This window comes from Nanorana parkeri, unplaced genomic scaffold (assembly GCF_000935625.1).
Source record: "Nanorana parkeri isolate BGI_ZX_2015 unplaced genomic scaffold, ASM93562v1 scaffold776, whole genome shotgun sequence".
Classification (NCBI taxonomy): Eukaryota; Metazoa; Chordata; class Amphibia; order Anura; family Dicroglossidae; genus Nanorana; species Nanorana parkeri.
The window spans coordinates 279,012-305,778 of NW_017307044.1; the positions used below are offsets into that span (position 1 = coordinate 279,012).

General features: G+C 41.8%; 1 protein-coding gene across 1 annotated transcript in view; it reads left to right on the forward strand.

The window, feature by feature from the left end:
- The first annotated feature begins 24,551 nt into the window (after positions 1 to 24,551).
- TRPC3 (transient receptor potential cation channel subfamily C member 3) overlaps positions 24,552 to 26,767 on the forward strand; it is a 138,110-nt gene continuing 135,894 nt past the window's right edge. The window contains exon 1 of the mRNA XM_018564738.1: positions 24,552 to 24,930. Coding sequence (XP_018420240.1) covers positions 24,725 to 24,930 — 206 coding nt within the window. The 5' untranslated portion in view covers positions 24,552 to 24,724. The remainder of the gene's footprint in view (positions 24,931 to 26,767) is intronic.

The following is a 26,767-nucleotide window of genomic DNA, read 5'->3' on the forward strand; positions in this document are numbered from 1 at the left end:
CTGTTTCCCAAAAAGAGTTACATTGAAATTCTAGGTATGCCTCTTGTAATAACTGTCACAGTGCTAGTGTGCTTATGTCAGCTCTCAACCAAACTTTCAAGCCTTCAAATGACCGGTGGTTGATCACAAGTAAAGCACCATAGCAAATGCAATTTAAACAGAGGTTAAGTTGCTACTGTCTATGGCTGTACAGGATACAGCCATAGACAGTATGGAAAAGTGATGCTGAATTATATGGTTTCATTGGACTGAGTTCACACGTTTGCAAGAGTATAAAAACCTGCTGACTTAAAGCTAAAGGAAAGCAGTTGGTCGTCTGATGACAGGGTCTCTTTGTCAATAGTATATATTAGACACTTTTCAATAAATTCAGTTTTATTGTTACACTCAACCTGTTCAGGGATACCCACAATTCGTACATTATTTCTTCAGAGTTGATTTTTAATATCCTCCGATTCGGATACAGTACTATCAATCTGGCAGTTTTAGCATAATTTTCAACAGAAGGGAGAACATCTTCCATGTTGCTAACTCTGCTTTCTAGTGCAGTAATGTGCTTTCTAACCATTTGCAATGCATATTGCAGGAAGAAAATGTCCTTGGTAGTGAGTTGTGTAGTGAGGTTAGCAAAGAGGTGTTGTCTAGCAGAACTACAACATAGACTTCCTTCAGTGTAGGCTCACTATTGGTGCCTGGTTGATTTTGGGTGGTGGGGCAAGTCTGAAGGACACTGATGTGCCACAGATATGGTGCTATCAGGTCCTTCCCATGTATAGGCAGAGCGGCAAGCCTAATAACAGTAGGCAGCGATAAAGGTGATAATGGTGGGGACAAAGCAAGGGGAGGATTAGCAGTAATTGCATCAGCCTCTACAGCTGACCCCTTTACCCTGTCCCACTGTTTACTGCAATGCACCCACTGGCGGAACTACCAGGGTCGCAGCGGTCGCAATTGTGACCGGGCCCTGGCGTTCCGCCACTTGGGGGGGCCCAGCGAGAAGAAGAGGCCCCCCCCCCTCCGAGAGAGTGCCGCTCCTTCCCTGCCTGTAAGAGTGAGACTCACCTGGCCGCGTCCTCAGAGCGGCGTTCGGCTCAGCCCACTCCCTTAGCGTGACTCAGTTCCACCGCAGCCGTCCCCCATAAAGCCGGGAGATTTGAAAATGCTCAGTGTCTTAGCTAAAGCACTGAGCATTTTCCGGCTGGCTACCGCTTTCACTGCTGCTCCGTCCTGTACCTCGGCTCTTACCCTCCACGACGAGGCAGTCTGCCTGTGATATCTGCAGCCTGTCAGATCCCCTGCCTGGAGATATACAATCTCCAGTATTCTACCTCGAATGCACCTCCACCAACTTGCCACCTCCATCTTGCAGTGCTTTATCCACTTGTCCTCTGGCCTCCCTATTTTTCTTGATCATTGTGCCCAAGCAGTGGGAAAACCACCCCAACGGTGCTGGAGAGGTCTGTGAGGTGGTAGGAGACTGAATCCACTCAAATTTCAGAATTGGGTCAGGATTGGCAGTGGGAGTGAGATTTGGGCTGCTTAGTTTTTCCTGGGATCTCATCAGCCCTTTCAGTATGGAAACTTGGAAAAAAGGTAAGTATATTGAACTTCTCCCCTAAAGGTTATTTTAGCATTAACACTGCTCAGGGTAAGGGCCTGATATATTAAACAGCCCTTGCATTTTACTGCAAGGTCCACTTTAAGCTGAAAACCCTGTTTACTTTATTGAGCTAAATGATAACAGGTCACTTTGGTCATTAGCGTATTTGCATCTTTGACGTCAATAGACCTGCCCCTGGCGCTAAGCCCAACCTATTTGACTTGCCCCTATCCATTAAGAGCCCCTATTGGATACTACACATGTAAGCCGGCAAAAAATTTGTTTCGTTTAATTATTTTGGTTTTTGGGATTCGGGTCTGAAAGTCAATTCTTTTCGGCATTCAGATTTGAATGAATCCGAATTTTCGTTAACTTCGGATGAGTTAAATGATAATTACGAACAAAAATTTGTTACAGAAAAGTGACATTAAATGTTTACTTTGTTTCTTTTTAACTTTTGACACTTCACAGAAACAAGAAAAAAAACAGCGTAGGGTCTCTCTCAATTCCTGCCAGACCCTTTAGATCTGGTAAGGATATTAGAAAGGTGTAAACAATGTATGATGTAAAAAAACAAAACAAAACCAGCATGCGGATCCCCAGAAATTCATACCAGACCCTTTTGACCCCAATGCCAACCCCCCCCCCCCCCAAAAAAAAAACATGTGATCCCACCAAAAATCCCATACGAGACACTTAATCCGGGCAGCAGCCTGGCAGGGCAAGAAAGGGGGGAGGGATGAGCGCCCCCTCCCTCCACAATACCAGGTCACATGCCCTTGGCATTGAAGGGTGCTTTTCAAGGGGAGGACCCCCCCCTGGAAAACCACTTTGTCCCTGTGCCGATGAGGATAAGGGCCTCTTTCCCACAACCCTGGCCCGTTTGGTGTGGGGGTCTGCCGGCAGGGGGGCTCATCTGCATTTTGGTACCCCTTTTCAATTTGAAATAGCCAATAGCAGGCTTTGTTTATTTCTCCCCACTGTCTAATGCAAACATTGCATCAAGCAGTTTTTTGCTTTTGTTTTTCATTTGTCGGCTGGCACAGGAATAACTTTGTGGGACATTTAAAATTATTTTAAATAAAGAAATTGTGAAAAACTCGTGTTCTGTTTTTTGTTCAATTAAAGGAATTTTTCTAAGGTGTTATGTATTTATTAACATTTTACTTACCTCTTTAGTGAATGAGTAGGGGTACAAGTACCACTTACCATTCACAAGGGGGGGCGGCATCTGAGTACCCAGCTGCAGATGATCCCTCCTGACTGCAGACCCCCACGAACACTGGGCCAGGGTGGTGGGGAAAGGCCCTTGTCCCCATTTGCATGGGGACAAGGTGGTTTTCGAGGGGTTCACCCCCTGGAAAAACATCCACCCAATGCCAAGGGCATGTGACCTGGTATGGTGGAGGGAGCGGGTTGATCGCTTCACCCCCCTCCCCCTTTCCTGACCTGCCAGGCTGCTGCCCGGATTAAGGGTTTGGTCTAGAATTATAGAGCGACCCCATTTTTTTAGTGTTGGAGTCCCCCTTAAAATTCCTACCAGACCTAAAGGGTCTGGTATGAATTGGGGGAGGGACCCCACGCCGTTTTATATTATTATTATTTCTGTGAAGAGTAAAACACTTTTGTGTATTCTGTGACAGCTGTCAGATTCTTTACATTGGGATAGAAGTGTCCGCAAAGAAGCAGAAGCTGATACAGAATGACACAGATCTCTCAGCTTCTTTCTTTATTTACATTTTGCAACAATATTCTGTTAGTTGTTTTCATTCAGGATACAGGTCAAGAAGGTCAACAAAGAGAAACGCTTTGGGAGCGGTAAATAACAGCTCTTCCGCTTGTTGTGTTTCGTTCTGAATGAAATTTGCATATATCTGAATTTCGTTATCAAACATTTGGATATATTCAGATACTTTTTTTCTGATATTCGGAAATTCCGATGCATTCAAAGATGCAAATTTCTGAAAAATTGTCCGAATTTCAATTCAGAACTAAACGGTTCGCACATCTCTATTGAATACTGTGGAGCTGTAAGTAAATAGTTGTGGGTGTGCAGCTTAGCTTTTTGAGGGCAGAGTAGTGGCAGAAGTTGACAACTTGCTGAGAATTCCAAGGAGGACAATAAAAGTGGCCCTTTGAATACGGTATTCATGTGCTAAAGCACCCCTTGGAAAATCCCATGAGGCTGGTAACATTTGGATAAGAAACTTAGGTGCACTGGACCTTAATTACTAAACCAGGAGTTATTAAACTTTTTATTTTGAGAAACCAAATAAAAATATTATTACTGTACTGGGGCCCAAGAAGATAACGTTTACTAAAATATCAGCAAAGCCATACAAGTACAAATAACATTGACCTTATAACAAAGAACACATTGCGTGCTCTCTTCTCCATGTCTGTAAACTTTAGTAAAGCCACGAGAAACAAAATCCTCCAAATATTTTTAGAATTACAAATTTCCAGCTAGCATCATATCTCTCCACCGCACAATCTTGTCTGGTTAATTTCCCCCACCCCCAACCTCGCATTCACTCTAGTGCCACATATGTGTCTCTGCTGTCAATCAAAATCAATATGATATGATTTGCCATTGATCTGCTGATTTCATGTTTGGACACAAAGTCAAGTGGCAAATCCATCCCAAATATGTCTGCAACGCAATTGGATTCTGCCCAAAAGTTAAAAAAACACTGTACTAAACAAAATGTAAAGAGAAGGAATAAACCAAGAGGGTATGACTGGATGGGCAGGCCCACATATGCACGTGGACGTTCATACGTATATCAGCTATGAAGTGTATTAATGTATCTAGCTGGTTGTACACTAATGTTCAATCTGTATAGTGTGGTCCTAGCTTGACATGCACATCCAAAAGATGTACAAGGAACCTTTTCTGCAAATAAACTACATGGGTATGTTTTTCTTATCAACATGGTTGGGAACTTAAAGTTAAAGTAGTATTAAACTCTCCATCTTTTTTCAATAATGAATTCAGATCAAACAAATATATATTGCCCAACAAAGTATTAACATTTTTGCCCAAGCACTTATAGTCATCATCTGTTTCCTTGAACTTCCTGCCCAGTACAAGATCACAAGAAGGGGGAGTGTCTTGCATTGCTGTGCCTGTGTATTTGTTGGAGACACACACAGCTTACTAGCACCCATAAGCGTAGTGCCAGAGGAACCTACAAGGAAAAGGAAAGGTAAAGGAGCCACCCTAAACCAGGATATTAGGGCCAGTGCTCAGGAAACCAGCTGATTCTGCAGGAAACTAAAACTTTTAAACCTTAAAGAGCAGCATCCATTGTGATTTAATCAACATTTAAAATAGCCTAAAAAAAATGACTTTAATATCACTTTAAAGTGAGGCTAAACTGTGGAGTTAAACCTTAAAAATACATTTAAGTACCTTAGCTTTTAACAAAAATGTAGCTTACTTGTGTATCACAAACGCTATTATTCCACATTTTGTGATTGAGTGAAATATACAATCTATCAGTGCATAAATGTTAATAATTAATTAAAAATTATCATTTTAATTATCTGAATTAAGATCGGTTTACCAGCACACATGCAAATGACAAACTGAAAAGACTAACACATATCAGAAATATGTAGAATAATTGTGATTTACAGATGCATAATCTGAATGACTCAGTAAAAGCCTGACTTTATGGAACTACGGAACTATTGGTTTAGATCATGTGATTATGAACACTGTAATTGGTTCCTTTGAATATTTGTTTTTATTTCTTCTTAGATGGACTGCTTTACCAGTATCTAGTATTTCAGTTTCCAAAAATAGTCATAAAAATGTGAATCCAAATCAATCACTGACTCAAGGTAAATGGAATGATTCAAAACAAGTCTGTGCAGCCTTTGAAAGCAGCACTGACAGAATATTGGCAAAAAACTTGGACTAGTATCAGAAAGTATTTTAACACAGGAATAAAAGTGAAACATAACACAAGCATGAGTTAACAAGGACGTTTAATCATCTCTCAAAATCATATCTTACAGTGTGTTTCTGTAACCAACTTAAAAGAATAATAAAGCAAGAGTTCAAGAAAAGGAGCAGTTATCTTTCTTATTCTCCCAGTTAGTAATGTTCTCTGATACAGGAAGGTGTGAATGTGAATTAAGCTGGCTCACTGGGCCTGATTTACTAAACTATGTGATAATTTACAATGTCATTAATAGGTGCGCATACCAGGATCAACAACCGTAGGGTAGTCTCAAATTATTTATTACTCACACCTCATACTTGGGAAGATGTGCACCGCTATGACAGTGTATGGCTAATTATTTACAAATGTGGGTTAATAAACAGCACCCGCTTTAATGTCTGAATGCACACTGGCTAGAACCTAAATGTTTTACCCTCTAACATTTTTAGAGCTTTTGAAAGTTAGCTAGCAAGCATTTGCTTTTTATGTAGGAATAATACACTATGAAGTATAATGTGTGTTTCCCCAAGGCACGCCATGAACCTTAATGCATGATAGCGAAATGTGAGGGTTTATAGGTGCCGCTACTTTGCTTCTGCACAAATACCTTTCAAACTTTAGTGAGCAATTGCAGTGCTTTCAAAACGATAGATTTATGTTTTCACATTCACATGTTCACAATTTCATTGCCTAAGTCACCAGCTTTAAGTGGGGAGTGGTCATGTTTTTGATCTCTTAAGGGAGTCAATGGTCAAAATGTCACCATGTTGTTGGGTTTCAGGTTTTCCTCAACCAAAGGGAGAATGGCTTCCTTTCAAGTTTGCTTCTTTTTATGGAGTTGAGCCGAGGAGGGAGAGTTTCTTAGTTCTCTGTGCAGAGTTAGTAGCCACGAGGAAGGTAATCCTGTTGGAAGCTGTTAGAGAACTCACCGTGACCTGGGCTCCTGGAGGGGCCTGGGGGCCAGCCTCATTCCCAGCGACTATGGACCCAGAACTATGGAGACCCCCCTCAGACCTCTTGGGGTTACAAGGAACATTTAGCCCAATAGAGGTATGTCGCTTTGCCTGGGTACTTTGCTGGTCAGGGATTATCCAGGATACCCTTGCTCAAGGTACTAAGACTAGAGGGACTGTTCATGGGACCCCCAGGGATTGCTGTGTATTTGTACACCTTAAAACTATTATCCCAGATTTATGAGTGGAGTTGATATGATGTGTCTTTCCCCTGGCATTATGTTGAAGTCGCTCTGTGCCTATTATAGGTACAGGGCGTGAATCCAGCAGCACCGAAGGTGTTAACTCTGGACATAGACTCCCATTTAACGTGTTAAAGACTGTTTGTCCATTTGTTTAACCCCTTCATGACTGAGGCCCTTTTTTCCATTTTTGCACCCATGTTATATTCCACATTTTAGGCCTGAAAATGACGTAAAACCCACCAACATTAATAATGATGGTTAATGCTGATTAACATTGCTGCCTCTAAGTGTAGCTGTATAGAAACTTAGGAGATAGTTAATACCATCATATTTGTTTTCTCTCTCCTTACTCTCTGATTAGGGCACTGGGGAGGGGATGCTTGCTTGCATTGTTTTAATGATTGATTGCATTAGACCTCCAGAACTATATAAATACTGTGCTGGTTTTCAATAAAGCCAGATCTTGGTACTAGTTCTGTCTGGTAATTAGGGGAGGTTTGGGCTGTATTACAATCTTCTGGTTCCAGAATGGAGGAAGCTGGATTCTGATGGAGGTACCCAGTCGGGGTACCAGGCGGTCCATCACAGAAGCACTGAGAATAACGTGGGATTATTACTGACATCGTGACATTGAAAAAATAAATGTTGTGCATACTTTGTGCAACAGTGGCAAAAAAGTTAACCAAAGTTGTGGACTCCAGTCATTCCTGCACCATAAAAAAGAACCTGTCTGAAGGTAAAGCAGTTCTTCATGATGGAAAGGAGGATGACATCGGCTTCAGAAAGAGTCAAATTGCAGAGTTGATGGGGACCACTAGATAAGCAGTAAGGGCCAGAGATCCTGGGGTGGTGTTGACCAGATCTGGCAGGCTTCACAGATCTGACCTAGATAGAAATGGGTGACCAGCTGGGGGAGGTACATTAGGGAAAACAAACTTTTTTTTAGCAAAATTCAATATATACCAATGGTGATGCATGTGTGGGTTGAAAGGGGCATGTTATCAGGCATCATCTTGAATCTTCACATACTTTCTTTGAGACATCTCTGTGATATACTCCAACCCCCACAATACATTCCAAGAAATAGAAAAACACATCAACTGCGGCTCCCAGGCGCCACAAATATAGGTGTATTTTTCACTGCATGCAAATAGGTGTGTATTTGCTCTCAAATACGCCCATGTGCATGAGCGCTAATGCAGATTATAGTCATTTAAACCACAATTCACCTTCTCCGGATGTTAATGCATGCATTTTTACTCAGCTCTCTTTTTTTTCCAGAATACAGAAAACGTTTACAGAATGCAAAATTACTTCCTAACAGGACAGGGTTGCACTCCTTCCAGTATCTCTGGACTTCAGGAAAAAAAAAAGATCATATATCAGCTGCAAAATTCCTTTTTGCCCGGTTGATCTTCTAATGCTGGGGGCTCAGGGGCTGAACACTATCTGACTGCTTGTATGAAGGAGCTGAAATCACATCATTATATTGTACAACACTTGGATGCTTCTATGGGTGTCTTCAGAGGAATATAGCAACTGTGGAGGGATTGCCAGGGATGCTGAGTCAAATATCACATATGTTCAGTATTTTTTCAGTAATGGTTTCTATCCATTTGTATTCAGACTGAGAGCAAATACAGTGGTACAGTTAACATTGTAGTTGTAATTAATCATTTGGCTAAGGGGTGACCCGTTTGACCTAGTTTTAAATTAAGTAAAAATGGGAAGCTATTTCTTTTGCAGACCCTATTAGATTAATATATCTTCTCACTTGTCAATACATTAGATTGAATTAGGTGGTAACCTATTATAAGTGACCAAGTGCTTCATATGTAAATAAGATTATACAGTTGTATGTGTGCTAACTGCATGGGGGGAATTCAGGTCAATGATTATTGACACGCTAATGAGAAATCAATCCATAAGCACTAAAGGTTTATTGCTGCCTATACGTCATTTGGGTCTACTTTCTGAAATATAGACATTTTCTTACTCCATTTTTTTTTTTGCTTTGGCCTGCTGATTAAGTTTATTGAATCAGAAAAGCCAATAACGCAGTAGGGTATACTGAAGTACATTAGTGTCATGTTCAAATCAAAACACACCTCGAAGAGTCCATAGATTTGGGGTTGTTTGTTGAGCAGAAATTTTATGATGTCTGACTTTTTTTCAAGAATAAACAGTACAAAATCTTCACAGCACTCAATCAATGTAGCCAACACAGAAGATTTGCCTATGAACTGTTTTTAACAAATATATTAAAAACAAAGTAAAGTGTGATCCTACTGTAATTTTTTAAAAAGCACCCAAATTAGGACATTGGGGTGTAAGGGTCCTAACTGCTGCAGTTATGAAGTGTAGACTCTTAAATTGTGGAGTCTACACATACCTGCAGCAACCCTCCAAATCATCCTGTAATGGCTAAATTTCTGGGCATTGTGGTAAAGCTTCAAAATTTTTTGATACTGCCAAAGCTTGACTGCCCCTTCTTACCTACTGCATATGACTGACCAATAGAAATGAAGAGTGAAGGCTGGACCAACAGAAAGTCCGCAGAGGAAGCTGGGGCAAAAACCTTTCCTGGCTCCCCGGGTGTCTTCTGTAACTCGCATATGTCAGAATTTGGTAGACATGTGCACCGGCAAAAAATGTTTTCGTTTTGATACCGATTTTGCGTTATTTAGTTTTCGGCATTCGGACTAAATTCGTTCGCGGTAGTCTGTACAAATTTTCGTCTCGTTTTTGTTACGTTTGTTTCGTTGCAGCAAAGTGACATTTAATTATTTTTTTCTTTTGTCTAATGTCACTTTGCTGCAACGAAAATCCATCCACAAACGAAAATGCGTACAGATGACCGCTAACGAATTTCATCCAAAAGTTTGTTTTTGGAAATTCGGATTCATTTTCATTCGTCATTTCTGTTATTCGGAAATTCGGAAAATCTCTGACCAACGAAAATTCGTCCAAAAAACTATTTTTTCCGAAACTAATCGCACATATCTAGAATTTGGCATCTTTGCATTGGGTGCCAGAAGACCTTGTCCCGGCGCTGTGTGCAGGACATAGTGACAAGCTCTGATATTAGTCGGAAATGTTGTAAAATGGCCTGGCATTTGGATGTGACAGAAAGGTTTGGGAGACTGCTGCAAGTACTGTATGTAGTTCATAACTACAGAGGTTTGCTCTCCTTCCCCATGTGAAAGAGTGTATTTTAACATTTGTTCAATTGAAATGGCTGCCAACATACCAGATTTACACTTTCCTGCTTGGCATCTGTGTGCAATCTACTTAGAAGACAAGGGATTCTACCATAAGGCAAGGTGAGGATTTCATCTCAAGCAAGACCTTGCTGATGGTGGCATGGGACTTAAAGATGAACAGATGTAGAAACAGCAAAATACAAGCAGTTATGTGTTCATTAAAATAATATTACATGCTTTTTCATTGCACTGGCATAAGAATGCGATTGCGTCATAACATCAGTCTCTTACAATACCCTGTACAAGAACACTCAAACTGGGAGAGGAAGCAATAGAAACCAATCAGGTGTGTTACAGTGCATCGGGGTGACTGACTTCATTTGCTATTGTTTCCTAGTTGAATGGCTAAACTGCAGTTGAGAAAAGTCAGGTCACCAGTCTGGCTCTGCTGCCTGGTAGGGCTTTGCATATATTAGAACTGGACAGACAGAAATACAAATCCTTTAAAGTGACACTAAACTCAGGAGTTAAATCTTAAAAATGCATTCAAGTACCTGAACTATTAACAAAAAAATGTACCTATTTGTGTATCAATTGGCTGTAGATCCTCAAATCATCTCTGAATTAATGCTGACACTGTCCTTCCTTCTGGAGGGTGGCACCTTTTGTTCCTCATGGTCCCTGTGTGCATTTGTAAAGTAGCCACCACTCCAAGCTCACTACCATGATGGACTACAATCTCATGTTTAGTTTACTAATTTGTACTGAGGTTGTAGTCCATCACGGGAGCGAACTTGGAGCGGTGGTTACTTTACAACACACACATGGACCATGAGAAACAAAAGTAGCCACCCTCCAGAAGGAAGGACAGTTGCAGCATTAATTCAGAGATGATTTGAGGATCTACAGCCTAGTGATATACAAATAAGCTACATTTTTGTTAATAGGGTACTTAAATACAGGTATTCTTCACTTAACGACCGAGTTCCGTTCCTACGACCAGGTCGTTAAACTAATTGGTCGTTAAGTGAGGAACTCTATACAGTACTGTACTGCATTAGTACAGAACTGTATAGTATTGCAGATGTACAGTACCGAACAGTGTACTGTACATCGGGCAATGAAAATACTTACCGGGACCCGCAGTGAAGATCGGAGGACGTCACTTCCGCCGGCGACACGTCGCAGTGACGCTGACGCGCGAGGTCGGGGGTCGCTTGGAGGACGGTCGTAAGTGCGAGTGGTCGCAAAACAGGTAAGTCGATAAGCGAGGATTATCTGTATATTTTTAAGATTTAACTCCTGAGTTTAGCATCACTTTAAGTCAAAGCAGCTCAAAGTCAAAGGTCAGCTTTAAGATCTAATTTACTAATGTGTAAAATACGATGAAGTGCAGGAAACCCGTGTTCATGGAAAAGTCTAATCATGGGAATAAGAAGCTTAATTTTTTTAACTTACACCCAATTTCATTTTAGTGTCTCTTTCACTTCACTGCGATTACCCTCTACACTTTTCTAAATCAGGTCACTCAGCATCTGCAACTGCCAGCTATGCCGCTATGCGATCCGGGCTGGCTGGCTGGATCAGGCAGACGCGCCCTCCAATCGTGACGGCGCCCCCCCTCAGTCCTGCGCCCGGGGCAAGTGACCCCCCCGCACCCCCGGTTGTTACGCCACTGGATCCAACTGACCTGCAGAAGCAATCCCTATAACAGTGGTGTTGCCTTACCATCTTCCCGTGAAATGATTTTTTATAGGTGTCTAAGATATTTTTTACTGATGTACAGCAGAAGCTACTGTAGACTTAGGGGTCTATTCACGAAGCAGCCGAAGGATCTAGCCGCAGCTTCGGCTGATCCTTCGGCTAGCTTCGGCCCCAGGACCCCTCTGGTTCAGTAGAACAACTTTTTCCAAGAAAGGTTTACTCTGCCGAAAACTAAATAACGCAAAATCGGTATCAAAACGAAACAAATTTTTTGCCGGTGCACATGTCTACCAAATTCTGACATATGCGAGTGACAGAAGACACCCGGGGAGCCAGGAGAGGTTTTTGCCCCAGCATCCTCTGCGGACTTTCTGTTGGTCCAGCCTTCACTCTTCATTTCTATTGGTCAGTCATATGCAGTAGGTAAGAACTGCTGCTGTCAATCAGCAGAGGGGACCTGCAGTTCTCCATCAGGTCCCCTCTAGTGATTGAAAGCAGCAGAGGGCGGGTGCAATAGCTAGTTTGCTATTGGCTATTGCAAATTGAAATAGCCAATAGGAATCTAGCAATGCATTCCTATGGCGAGAATTTTTTTTTTTTTGACGGCAGCAGAACCGCCCGGTCACTGCTAACTCCGCACAATCGTTTTCTATTTATTGATTTTTTACTTTTTCATCTATTTTTCTGTTCTGCTCGGTCCCACAGAGAGACCGAGCAGAACAGCCGAGCCGAATGCCGCTCAGCGGCATTCGGCTATTTACTCACTGCTGTTCAGCATCTATAAGAATAGACCGAACAGCAGCGAGTAGCCTGCCGGAGGTTCGGCTTAGCCGATCCAGATGTTGGATCGGCTAAGTCGAACTCCTTCTGCACTTCTTGTCGGCCGAACATGCTGAGCATGTTCGGCCGACCCGAAGCCACCCGATGCACGGCTGATTTCAGCCGATATACAGCTGAAATCAGCCATACCAGCCTGAAGTGAATAGCCGAACAGCGTTCGGCTCACTTCGATTCAGGTCGGTCGTTTACTCGGCTGTCTACGGCAGCTTAGTTAATAGACCCCTTAGTTGTTCAACCTAGAAGCTTGTCTCTTTGACAAATGAAAGCAAGGAAGGTGTAACATCACTTTTGGCTCAGTACACATTGAAAAACCCCTTCTGTGCAGTAATAGAAGCACCGTCTGCAACCTTGTTGTTCCTATGCTGTTGCTCGAGTGAATCAGAAAGCTTGGCACTCATCTTTCTTTGGCTGAAAATAAATCTGACAGAGCACTTGTGTAACAAAGCCACTGCTTTCTTTCATACGCATTATACTGGATTTTCCTCTCGGCAGACATACAGAGACAAGTGGAGAGTGCTTCACTGGAGCAAGAGTCAACTAGCTGAACATCAGGTATAAGAAGAGAAAACTGCGGTACAAGATTCAGGAACAGTTTCATAGAAAGAAGAAACCACATCAATGTGTAAGTGTATGCAAACAACACACACACTGATAAAATACATATGTGTGAACTGGCTTACCTGCCAAAAATTTGCGATTTTGTTCAGCCAAGTTATTAATTAGACACCGTTGTAAAACAGTGCTGTCCTAACTGTTTACATTTCTCCACTGAAGTGAAAGCAATGCAGCTTGGTCAAGACTGTGATTAGATCGTGAAGGAGCGGCAGCTCATTGATGAGGTCATCTCTGGGTTCTCTCCAACCAGCATGCTTCATTTGTTAGATTCAAAGCACTGTGCAATGCAGAAAAGCCTGATTGGCTTGTGGTGTACTGTTAAAAAACAAACTGGTATAAATGTGTCACATGGGAGTATTGTATTCTGATATTTGCTCATTTAAGTGCATCTATTTTCCCACAAGAAATTGTGAAGAAGATGTACTTCTGTCAAAACTGAACACCATACCTTGAAATACATATGTGGAACTTAGCTTACCTGCTCAAGGCTTCAGTTTTTCATACAGTCATAAATCTAGAGCACCAGTTCACGTGACTGCCTATTGGCAGTGCTTTGAGAACACCTTTTGCTTATCTAAAACACTACGTAATGCAGTAGAGGAATTCCAAAGCACACCCACTATTGGCGTCTTGTCATTGCTCACATACAGAAAGCCTGATTTATCAAAGTGTCAGATCTTAGAAGTTTCTCATCCAGGATTGTAAATTGGAGTCTGATTGTAAGCAGATTCAGGATGCAGTCCACCCACCCTGCATGTGAGGAGCTGTAGAGTCTGTCTTTATTGTATTGAGGTAAATTGAGTGAATTTTCTGGCTTTAACATAGCTGCCCTGTTTTCTGAATATAACATTGACAGCTCACTTATTCATTTCACTTGTTAGCTGGAATTGCTCTCTTTAATTTGCAACTGAATGTAACTGAAAATCAGTTGTTGCTTTACATTCTTGCTAAAGAAATATGCAAGTACCAAAACAATCTGCACGGTCCGAGCAAAAAAAATGCACGATGGATCAATTATTGATAGATTATACCGTTATAATTTAGGAGCTTGACATCTATCATTTGCTTTGGCAGCCAAGTACTGTCCAACCTCCTTTCACATATAATCAGCCTCACATAAATAATCTCTACAATTGATGTTGAGGACTGTTGTCGTAAATGAACACTTGCTATTGCATATTTGCTAATGTTGTCAACAAACATCTATCGTTAGTAATACTCAGTCACCCAGCTGGCAAAGATTGCATTTTGTTTTGATGGCCAAAAAACTCAAATATATAACTGGAGATTGTAGCAAAAAGTTGTCCTGAGAGTAACGGGTCCTTTACTTAAAGCCTATCTCAAGATTAAAAAACAAAAAAAAACACCGCTTGCAGTGGGGCTACCATGCAATGCACGAGTCAACTGCTTATTTTTGTCTAGAGAGGTTCTTTAAAGCAGTTTTATGTACCTTTTTTTTTCCAAGACCAGCGCCCACAGCCTCTTCCCCCCTCTGCTCTGGCAGTCAGAGGCCCACTGATAGGATCACGTCTAATCCAGGGTCCATAGACCTGCATTAGACATGAGGACATCAAGGGACATTTCACAATTGGAGTGGAGGAAGAGAGTTCAGCACTGACCACCAGAGAAGCAGGAATCAGGTAAGTAAAACCAGAAGCGTTCCCAGGCTGGTCGTCTCCCAGGGCAGCTGCCAGGTGTCACCCTCTGGGACGTCACCACACACACAGCATCATCATGCACATGCGTAATGATGTCATGCTCACTTAATTGACGGCGGCCATCTCAGTGATGGACGCCAGCAGAGAGAGGAGGGGACCGGCGGCATACCTTATCCCGCCGGATGAATGTCCCCTCCTCTCTCTGCTGGCGTCCATCACTGAGATGGCCGCCGTCAATTAAGTGATCTCATACAGCTGTCTTTTCATAGGGGGTGACACCAAAATGATTGTGAGTTATTTTGGTGTCACCCCCTCTGATGGTGTCACCCTGTGTGGGCTGCACCATCCTGACGCCACTGAGTAAAATTAGGCTTTAGAGTTAGGCTTTACATTGACTAATGGATTTAATTCCCTTCCCCTCATACATCGGTATGCAGGTTTTTCTGCACTTACATGATTTGCATATTGTGCACCTACAGAATGTAGAGCAAGGGATGTCTATGAAACCTTTCATGAGAGAAATATGTAAGCTTCCATTGGTGACTTTCTTCTGAAAATTCTGGTTGTCTGGTTATTTTGGTGCGGCTCTGGTTTTAATACTTTAAGTTAGGGATGCACAGATACTTTTCGAGTACCAGTGCAGATACTTGGCATTTTCATGAGAACTACCAGGGTTGCAGCGGTTGCAGCTGGGACCTGGCTCTGGCACTCCACCACTGTCCTGAAATCATTAGTCTATATTGTTTTAGAAAAACTGTCACATGACAATAAACAAAAATGTATCAGTACTCGTACTTGTAAGTACTCGGCAAGTGCCAGTACTCATACTCGCAAAACTGGTATCTGTGCATCCCTTTATTTATATTTATAAAAACAAAATCATACATTAAAACAGAGATGTACAAATCCCGGAGCTCCCTGTGCTCCTTACAAATGACAGCTGCCTCCTAGTTTTTGAATTTTTCTCTAGTGTAGTCTTGGAGCTCAAAAGTATCGGTACATGTACTCGTACTTGTACCGAGTACTGTACTTGGTATCTGTGCAACCATACTTTAAGTCACTGACCCACAGCAAATATGCAGATGAGGAGGGCTGGAGAAAATCAGTGTTATGATAAAGTAAAAGTAGGTTAGGCACATTTTTGGTTCTTAGACGCTCATTGAGGGCCCCCAGGATATAACTGACCAGATGCAATACAACATACACAACAGCAGATGTGTTTCCAAGTGATTAGTCCCAGCAAAGCACTCTTTTAGACATTAGGCAACTTTCATCAATATCATTCTCAGTGTTGTGAACTGTGGAGGGACAGCATGTTATAATTCCACCATGACCTAATAAACACCCCATAAAACCCATTGTTTGAACACAGAACCTAGTTATTCAGTGCACAATTTCTTGGAGTAGCCTGGCAATGGACTCCTGACACTGAGCTACTGGTCTCTGAGTAGGGGACCACAGCAGCATGTGTTTAGGCAATATTACTCCTGAGAAAGCATACTTCTATATAATGGAAGCTCTATCATGAGTTATAATTACCTAACACATGTTACTTTTTTATACGTGATATTTTGGCTGGAGATTAGTCTTTTTGCATTTAGTATTTTGATAATTTTATTATTAATTTTACATAGATGTGAATAACTAAATAGGGGTGTGGGATGTAGCAACTGAGTGGCTGTTTTTTCTTCCGTTTCCAAACCTATCATGAACATAACTACATTAATGTAACCTGTTACTGTGCAGGTACACTGTGCTAAGGCAACCAATTCATGTTGATTGCCCTGTCAGTTCTCACTTCACCTAAAGTAAGGAAAAACAAATGTGAAATCCCTTTTTTACACAATGTATGGCATATTGCCCACTACTGTAATAGGGCATTTGGGTGCCATTAAAAATAAATGTCACAGATATGTGGGTCGTCTGCTAATGTGCATTGCACAAATGTGTGGTAGCATGCACAGTTTAACGCACATTATCCCAACACATAGATGTAGTAGCTGCAGCTACAAAGTACACTGTAGTACAAATAAGGATTTCCCCAGGTAATCTTGATCAATAAGAGTGAAAGGATGTACGTGGCATTCAAGTATCGCTTTCCACCAGAGAACTGTCTCCCTAAGTCAGCGTCTCTCCACACTCCCCGGATAGCTGATGTCTCCATGATATGTCATGTCTTCATATTCTCAGCAGAGTTTTGGGGATTTACAAATATGAATGATAACAGCAAAAAAAGAAAGAAATTAGAAAAGTGTGAAACATTTTTTTTTTGTAAGGCTAGGTTCAGACCTGAGTGATACCCGGGATGCGCATCCTGGGACCGCATAATCGTGTGCTAGTGCACACAGCGATTGCCGCGCGGCCCCATTGATTTCAATGGGGTTACATCCACGCAGCAATTGCTAAAAAAAGGTACAAGTAGCTTTTTTGGGGACACACGACAAGCTGCTTTTTTAGCCGTGATTGTGTTCAATTACACGGACGGAGTCGCAGCGGAAACTGCGCAATCCGCCGGGCGCAACTGGGGTGCCATTTGAAAATAATGGCACCGTCAGCGCGATCGGCAGTGATGGGCGACTCCGTGACCTTGTGCTTTTGTGCATGATTGCCGCTCGGTCACGGATCACCCAGATGTGAACCTAGCCTAAAATGTCTGTGAAGGTTCTCATTCATCCAGGCCATGGTATATCTGTAAAAAATAAGTCAAAGCAACTGGGCTTGCTGTATTTTTCTTGAAGACATTTCACTGGTCATCCAACCAGCTTTATGAATTCAGAATGACTTGTACAAGTACGCATCATAGACAGGGAGGAGGACTGGTTTAAAAGAGGCTTGAAAGAGACCATTTATGTAAAAATGGAAAAGCCAAGCTTGAATAGTGAGACATCTTTTGTCTGCCACATACAATGCTGTTTTAACACCTCTCCCTGGGCAGATTAACATCACCTCCTAGCTCAAATTGCAAAGGCAATCAACGCCTGGTTGCGATTTTACAGATTATGTGGATTGGAGCAACATTATTTATTCCCAGATAATTTTTGTACAAGTCATTCTGAAATGAGAAAGCTGGTTGGATGACCAGTGAAACGTCTTCAAGAAAAATACTGCAAGTCCAGTTGCTTTGACTTATTTTTTACAGATACCAGCCTAAAATGTTTGTTGTGTATCTTGGTCAAATATATATAGACAAAGTTGTAGGGTGAATGATTCTGGTTGTATCAGACTTTTAAAGCAGAAAAGCTTGTTACTAGTCTATGAGTTTAAAGCAAACCTATCATTAAATCACTGATAAACTAGGATATAAGTATCTAATCCACATTGGCCACCTCTAGATCTACATTGGTGATTTTTAGTAGCTGAACTGTGCTAGTAAAATCACACGATTACAATCTCTTTGTATCACATTATTACCTTCATTTAGACGTGTGGTTTAGGATGGGCGGGATAACATCAGATGGTTGATCTGCAGTTTTATCACTCCTCAGTCACCCACTGCAATGTTATAGCCAGGAGAGACAGCTAGGAGAGAGCGATTAGAAACAACCACGAGAGAGAGTGAGGAGAGACAGCGAGGTGAGAGAGGAGACAGCCAGGAGAGAGAGCAGGGGGACAGCCAGGGGAGAGACAGCCAGGAGGATAAGTGAGGAGAGACAGCCAGGAGAGAGAGCAAGGAAAGACAGCCAGGAGGATAAGTGAGGAGAGACAGCCAGGAGAGAGAGCAAGGAAAGACAGCCAGGAGAATGAGCAAGCAGAGGCAGCCAGAGGAGAGAGAGGAGACACAACCAGGGGAGAGAGAGATGAGAAACAGTTAGGAGCGAGAGAGACAGAGAGAGAGGAGAGACAGTCAGGAGGGAGAGTGAGGACAGACAGCCAGGGGAGAGAGAGAGGAGTGATAGCCAGGAGAAAGGGTGAGGAGAGATAGCGAGCAATACGTCTGCCTGAAGCAGCACCCCTGTGCACTTCAAGACATCTTCACCCTATGTTTCAGACACCTTTTTGCTCCCCGAGTTCCAGCGTCCCTCTGTGTCCCGGACCTCCTCCATGCACTCCAGTTGGAACACCAGGACCCTGTGGTTGCCCCTGGCCACCTGACATCGTGACATCTTGTGTTCGAGTTTCAGCTGGCCCTAAGGGCCTGTTCACATGATTTTCAGGTCCTGATCAGGTCCGGATCAGGTGCGGATCTGCAGGCGCGGTGCTATGTGTTTTTGCCGCGTTTTTGATGCTTTCCAGTAAAAAAATATATATTTTTTTGCTGGAGTGGGGCTGTCAGTATGTTAGCTGCAGTGCAGTGCGTTTTTGACGCGTTTTGCGTTTCCAGACCCGACAAACTGTGACATGCAGAATTTTTTCTGTCGTAACCTGAACGGACTGCGCACGTGAGAACTGAAGCCCAAAAAACACATAGGGATACATCGGGATGCATTTTTAGTGCAGGAGCATACGGATCAGGTCAGCACAGAAAACGGACGTCGTGTGAACAGTACCTAAACCCGGACACAGCACATACAAGACTCAACACCGGACTGTTCGGGTGAATTACGGACAGGTGACAACCCTAGAGGTGAATAGGACCGCACCACAGCCATGTGCCAAACGCTCGGGAAGCGATTGCAGCAGGGCAGTTCAATAAAAAAAATTCCCTTAGGTTGCAAAAAAAAAATCAACATTCAAGAGGTGGTACTACTGCCTCCTAAATGATGGGTAGCGGCTACTCAATCGCACTGTGAAAACTGCTCCACAACGGATTGCTTTTCAAAGACAGCCACCATCTAAACGAGGCCTTTAGTGATCTGCTACATTTTCGGTAGCATGTTTCAGCGATTGATATCCCACAATTGCATAGCTTATACTATTAATGATTAATTAACTCTCTTCTCCTCCATAGACTTTTAAGAGAAGATCATTAACTGAACAATCTCTCATGTATGAGATATCACAAAATAACCTTTTTGTTTTTCACTAGTAGGTATTTTAGTCTCTGAGATAAGTCTCTAAGGTGCAAGCTTGCCAGGTATGTTATACATTTCAGTGCCTCAAGTACCCTAATTCCCAAGGCAATCATATATGTACATATTAACATTTTTTACAGGTTTGAAAGCCTGGCCATACCCCTCCCTCTTTTAAGCCTTAGTATTGCCAATAGGGCTGTCAATTGCAGAGATGGGTCAGGTTTAGAAGTGGAATGGGATGAGGCCATGTCCTTAGTCCAGGAAGATGGGTTAATATGTGTAAATGAGAATGCCTTGGGATTTGGAGAACCCATGGCGCCAGAATGATTGATGGACCTAATCTTCAGCATATTAAGTAGAGTTGTTCATTAGTAGGTGTTTTATTCCACAATAGGTTTGATTTAAAAGTCACACTCCACTTGCGTTAATACAGCATATATCAATATACTAAAATAAGATTATGATTCTGAGTAAAAAACAAAAATGACCTCTTTCTTACTTCAAATATGTAAATCTACTGATCACAAGCTCCCTCATGTGACCTAACATTCAAGAAAAGATCACATGGCCCCTGGTTTAGAGGAGCATTGTGGGTTATTCATGTCATTAGAGATGGTCTATTGTCATTGTCAACAGAAACAAGGTTTTGAAATGATTAATCCACTTTTGTAAGACTTTGGGGTGTATTAATAAACAATTTAAAGGGCCATTTGTCCTGCAAAACTCATTGAACATTCATTCTGTGCAAATGGAGCCCAAAATTAACCTTTCTACATTTTCTTTCTAATTTAAATGTACTACATGTAAAATACCGCATTATGGCCACCAGATGAGTATAGGAAATAGAAATAAGGAGTTCTTTCCTTTGCTTCTCAGCTCCATCTAGTGCCCATAGTGCGGTATTATATGACATTCAAAATTACATTGACCTTACAAAGAAAATATACTAAGAACGTCTATTTTTTGCATCCATTCGCACAGAAAATTCACATTGATGCAGAGGGCGAATTGTTTTTATAGCCCTAAGTGATCATAGTAGTCATGTACACAGTAGTCATGTACATATCTAAAAAAATAAAAATAATACAGTTACCCTTTATTATATGAACTGTGTCATGCTTTAGGTGTGCTGTAAATCTCTTTTGTACACAACATTTATTACAGAACAGCTCTCCAGTCACAGTGTGATGCTTGCCTGATTCATATGTTTCTAAAGCTACCCAGATTTACAACAGTTATCATTTCATCTTTATTTCCCAAATATTGAATAATGTTTGTAAGAGTGGCAATACCTTGTTACTTTTTTTTTCCTTCACTGTTTTAATATTCTGCTCGGTAGCACGGAGGTATCAAGCAGAATAGCCGAGCCGAATGCCGCTCGTCGGCATTCAGCTATTCATTCACTGCTGTTCTGCCCCTATGAGAATAGGCCAAACAGCAGCGAGTAGCCTGCCGGAGGTTCGGTTTAGCCGATCTAGATGTTGAGTCGAACTCCTTCTGCACCTCGGCTCGGCCGAACATGCAGAGCACGTTCGGCCCAACCGAAGCACGCCGATGTAGGGCTGATTTCAGCCATTGTACGGCTGAAATCAGCCCTACAAGCCTTAAGTGAATAGCCGAACAGCGTTCGGTTCACTTCATTGCGTGTCGGGTGTTCACTCGGCTGCCTACGACAGCTTTGTGAATAACCCTCACATTGTTCTTGCCTCTTCCTGTGAGCTGAACAGAAAGCACAAACAATGTTATGTTTCTTCTGAAATCTCCCATGTAATGAAGATAAATAAATGCAGATAAATTTGAGATCCAGCCTGGGTGGCAACAATGGCTCCCTCCATATATACAGTGGAGGGGTGAGTGTAGTCTCCCAGAGACAGCAATTGGGATATCTGCAGACATACCAGGTGAAAATAAAGGGGACAAATCCTGAAAACAACTAATGCAGGCACCTCATCTAAGGCTACGTTCACACCAGATGCAGTGCATTCCGGTCCGATTCTGGCCAGAACGCACTGCATCGCATTGCGGTTGGCTCACTTTTTGGTGGGGCAGGAGGGCGGGCCATTGAAGTGAATTGCACGGTAGCCACGCCCTCCGGCCGCAATGCGATCGCCCGCACAGGATCGCAAGGCTCATTGTGCCTGCGTTCCGGTGCGATCAAAATAGTGCTTACAGCATCCCATGCGGGCGATTCACTTCAATGGCCCGTCACGCCCCCTCCTGCTCCACCAAAAAGTGAGCCGGCCGCAATGCGTTGCAGTGCGTTCCGGCCAGAATCGGACTGGCATGCACTGTATCTGGTGTGAACGTACCATAAGGACTAGCAAGCTGTAATATTTTATATTTTTGTTCTTGGGTTTAGATGCACTTTAATGGCAAAAACTATTGTAGTAGACAAATGCTTATTGGTTGCTATGGGTTCTGCAGTTCGCCCCATTCGAGGAACTGCTAGACACACATACATGTCCTATACACAGCTCCCGTTGACATTAACAAGCAGTTAACCTTTACAGTGCCCGGGTAGCCCCACTGCAAGGGGAGGTTTGTTCCCCCTGAAGATGGGCTCTTTGCTTAGAAGTAACAAATCTGCAGACTCACTTAAAAAGGTTGTTTTATGCTTTAATCTCGATAATTAATTTTTATTATTATCTACAATATCCAGACGCAGATCAGTGTCATTGGCTCCAGAACTCATGCAACTTCCTCTTACAAAGATATACCAGAAAATGTCCAAACCAATGGACCTGATTTATCAGAGATTAAGCACATACATGTATTATCATGAATGGACAAGCAAAGCATATCCTTGCAGTGTTTCTAGTAAGTGCCCATGAGGCATGTGGGGACGCACACACGGGCTCCATGATACATTTGACTTTCCTGCCACAAGAAATGTGCATGTTCCGTTCATGTAGAAACAAAATATTTCATATTGCACAAAAAGGAAGGTATTATTGTTACAACACATTTTGTTTTTTTGCAGGAGGGTATTATAGTTTCCATGCACAGAAAGGTAGTTTTTAAACACATTCTGCTCACGTACACGATTTCATATGCCGGTACCTCTGAAGAAGTTTCTATGGATAAATACCTACACATACCTTGCCTTTTTTCCCTTGCTTGCCTTGTATATGACATTTTTTTGACATGTCCTTGGCATGCCTTAACTGTCCTTGATGCATGCACAATTCATTGCTTAGTAAGCTGGTCACATTTTTAAAATTATTTTAAAATTATTTAAGTATTATTTTTTTTAAAACAACACTTTTCTTGCAAATAAAATCACGCACAATCCTTTGTTTTTCAAAAGAGAAGGCACAAAATAGCAATATTTGGATGTTCAACATGCATGACAAACTAGAACTGCACAATACACATTCAACATCGTAATTTGTTGGGTAGTTTCCGGCATCATGTCCGCTAAGTCCGCTATCTTCAAATACTTTTGCCTGCCAATGCAATCCTGCAGAATAGTATCCGAATGACATTTTGGTGCTTTTGTCCATTTCCTTTAATCAAACTGTTCATTTCATTCAGCCCTGACTGCACAGTACACGCCAAACTTCTGACACTGAGACTTACCGTCCCAGCTCTCAAACAGCACATATATTGAAGACTATGCGGGTTGCTCATACTCCACCTCCTGCATTCATAAAGCGTCTTGTATTATTTTCAGAGAATATAAGGTTCTCTGTAATTGAATGAGGAGGAGACAGGGACGTTTATTCGCCCCTCCCTTAATCCAATCACAGAACACCTGTGATATAGATTTTTTAATGAATGGAGGAGGTGGAGTATAAGCAACCTACAAAGCCTATGTATGTTTGATGCTTACTGTACTGTTGTCATAGTTGAATAAAACTTACAGTTTCAGCGCATCATGGGACATGGGACACATTACATTAGAGGAGATTTATGGGACATAGCGAATGCAAAAAAATTATTTTTAACTGAAGCTCTGCTTCAAAGCAATAATAGTATTATAGGAAAGATCAGGTCAGTTCTGAAATCGATTGAACTTTTTAAATGTATACTGCTATTGCAGGGTAAGCTATGATCGAAAATTCACTCAGCTACTAAAAGAAATGGAAAAAACCCCACTATGGTAAGCTCTCACGTGCAGGGCCCTCCTAACCCTCTTGTGTTGAATTGTATTGTAACTGTACTGTCTTCCTTTATATTGTAAAGTGCTGTGCAAACTGTAGGGGCTATATAAATCCTGTATAACGCTAATGGTACCCATCCATTGTAGGCTCTGTTAGCAGAAGTTTAGCTTTTATGTAACGTTTCTTCTAGAGGTGGCTCAGAATATATGATTTACCCACCTCTGTGATCACATCCTCCTAAATGATCTGACCACAATGCCACATGCCCAGACATACCTACAATTCTGACATAGTTTCATCTGCTCTGTACTGTAGATATATGTGCACAAATGAATGATGCAGGACTTGCTCCCATGTAGTGAGTGCATCATTGAGCTTCAGGCTTTCAGATACAAATATCACAGGCACTTTTAACCCTTCCTTTCACTCAGCTTAGTTGGAGTACTTCTTGAAGAGAGGACTCTTTTCTTGCACCCACCCAACACGCCTCTCACCTTCTGTCTCATTTGATAAACAGGAGATCCTGTGCTGTGTGACTTTGCCTTTGCCTCTGAGTAATGGTGTTGTGGTCCAGGCATGAGTTATATTGATGGCTAACTAAGAGAGAAAGACGGGCAGCAAGGAAAGGAGTGAGAACCAGAAAAAGGGGGAGGAGAGCTCAGGCAGGAGGAGAGAAGCAAAAGAGCAGCTGCTACTGGCTCTGCATTTGCTCTTTCGCTATCGTGATCCAGTTTCTCTGCTGGTACCCAGCTTGCACACATCCTCAGCATCCTTCACCACTTAAGTGTACCTGCCCTGCTTGCCTCAGCCTCCTACTTATCCTTGTGGACTGCTGCCTGCCCTGCACTGGATCAAGTGTCCTCTGCTGTGAAATCACAGAAGCCCTGTGGATTTCTGTATGTCCACAAAGAGCAGGAAATGCAAGGAGCTGCCCGCTGCCAGGGTCAGCTTCCCGGACGTGGGGGAAAGCGGGGGATGGCTTGCCAAGAATGGAGGGCAGTGGGCTCCCCTGCCTCAACCAAGGGGAGTTCTGGTCTTGCCTGCGGAGAGCAGCTCTTTCATTGCTGGGGGGTCTCATAGTGACTGCTACCACTTACACTCGCTGTGAGTATACCTTACATCACTATTTTATCCCACAGGAGAGAGGAACCAGGCTGTCAGGATGGATAAGCAATCAGGCACTTTGTCATGAAGTTACCTTACACTTGAGTACTTTGCTACACAAACTCCATCTTTAGGTTTACTTTACCACTTCATGTGGTGTATTTAAAGCAGATCTAAACACTACAGATTACAATCTTGTATTAGCTTTAACACGTTCATGTAATTTCAAAAGTCGTTTGTGATGATTTTAAATCTTCAGCATTCTCTAAAGAAAATACCCAGTAATCCTGCTATGTAGGTCCTCGTTCAGGATCTTCTTGCTGTGGGTTGACAACTGTCTCCTAACTGTACTCGTGTTGTCAACCTGTCATGCATGTCCCTGAAGAAGACTATAAGCTGCTGCTACAACACATCGCACAGGCATGGTCCTCTATAATCACTAGCAGCAAACTGGTCCTTAACATTGATGTGCATCTGATGGGGGCACCAGTGCATGTAGCCAGGAAGTGGCTAATAGAGGCTGGAGGAGATCAGAAGCACTGGGACACCAAAAACAAAAATAAATACAATATATATTTATTGTATTTATTTAACCATGGTGTTTGTTTATGATACACAGAGATTTAACTAAATATTATCATGTTGGGTTTAGACTTTAAAAGCATACTGATATTTTGAACATTCAGGCTTCAAACTGTCACTTTTGATACTATGTTTCTGTGCAAAATCAGTGATGTGCAGCCACACATGCAGAACAGCACCGGGCACTGTGTAACCTCCCAGCAGTGTGTCATTCACAGCAAAAACACATCTAGAATTAAGTAGAATGTATGGGCAGATCAGCAACGTCCATGAGATGAATGGGCATTGCGAACGGTTCCATTTTGTAATTATTTTCTTCTAAACACTGTATGCATATCAAGATGTTTTATTCAGCCATGTTTTACATAAGTAATTTGTATTGGAATGACTTGCAGCCTTTCCTGATTGTATCAGTGACTTATGAATGAACTTGAATAATCTTATTTCTTGCCTGTGACACAGTTAAATTGCTGCCAGTGGATCTGTAAGGACAATTATGTCTTGCCACAATTCATGAAAATTTTGACAGAGCACATTTTATTTATTCAAGTCAAATTGAAATAAAAAATGACAACATTATTATAATAATCAGTTATTGTTTCCCGTCACAAATTTAGACGTTTTATTAACACAGGCTTACTCAAAAAAAGAATGCAAGGATCAATAGTGATGTGCAAGTGCAGACAGCAACCAATCAAAAATGATCACTTACTTTACCTACAGTATACAGAATCGTGATTTTATATTATTGGTTACTGTACTCACCATGGCTCTTTGCATGTTTATAGAATATGACCAATTGAATGCTTTTTCCTTTTAAAGCAGAAAGATTAAGAATAAATAGTTGTATTTCTTGTTTAAAGAGAAAGATTAAGAATATAATAAAAAATAACTACTAGATATACTTTAATGAGAAATTAAATATTTTGAACATTACAGAATAAGTCATTAAATGTGACCAACTACCACCAGCTATACCATGACCTGGATAAATGAGAACCTTCACAGAAATGAATAGTAACATTACTGTAGTGACCATCTGGAGGGAGTTAAATCCTTATTCACAATCTCACTAAACTTTGATATAACTTATTCTTCTACTGCATGTATTTAAAGCTACATTGCTTATAAAGGCAGATGATAGTAGCATTGCATAATTTGATGTCTATGTTTGAGTCTTCCTGTAGGCTTCCTAAAGGACAATTCTAAAAAACTGACCATGCGTGCGGATGAGATTAGTTAAAATGACCCTGGA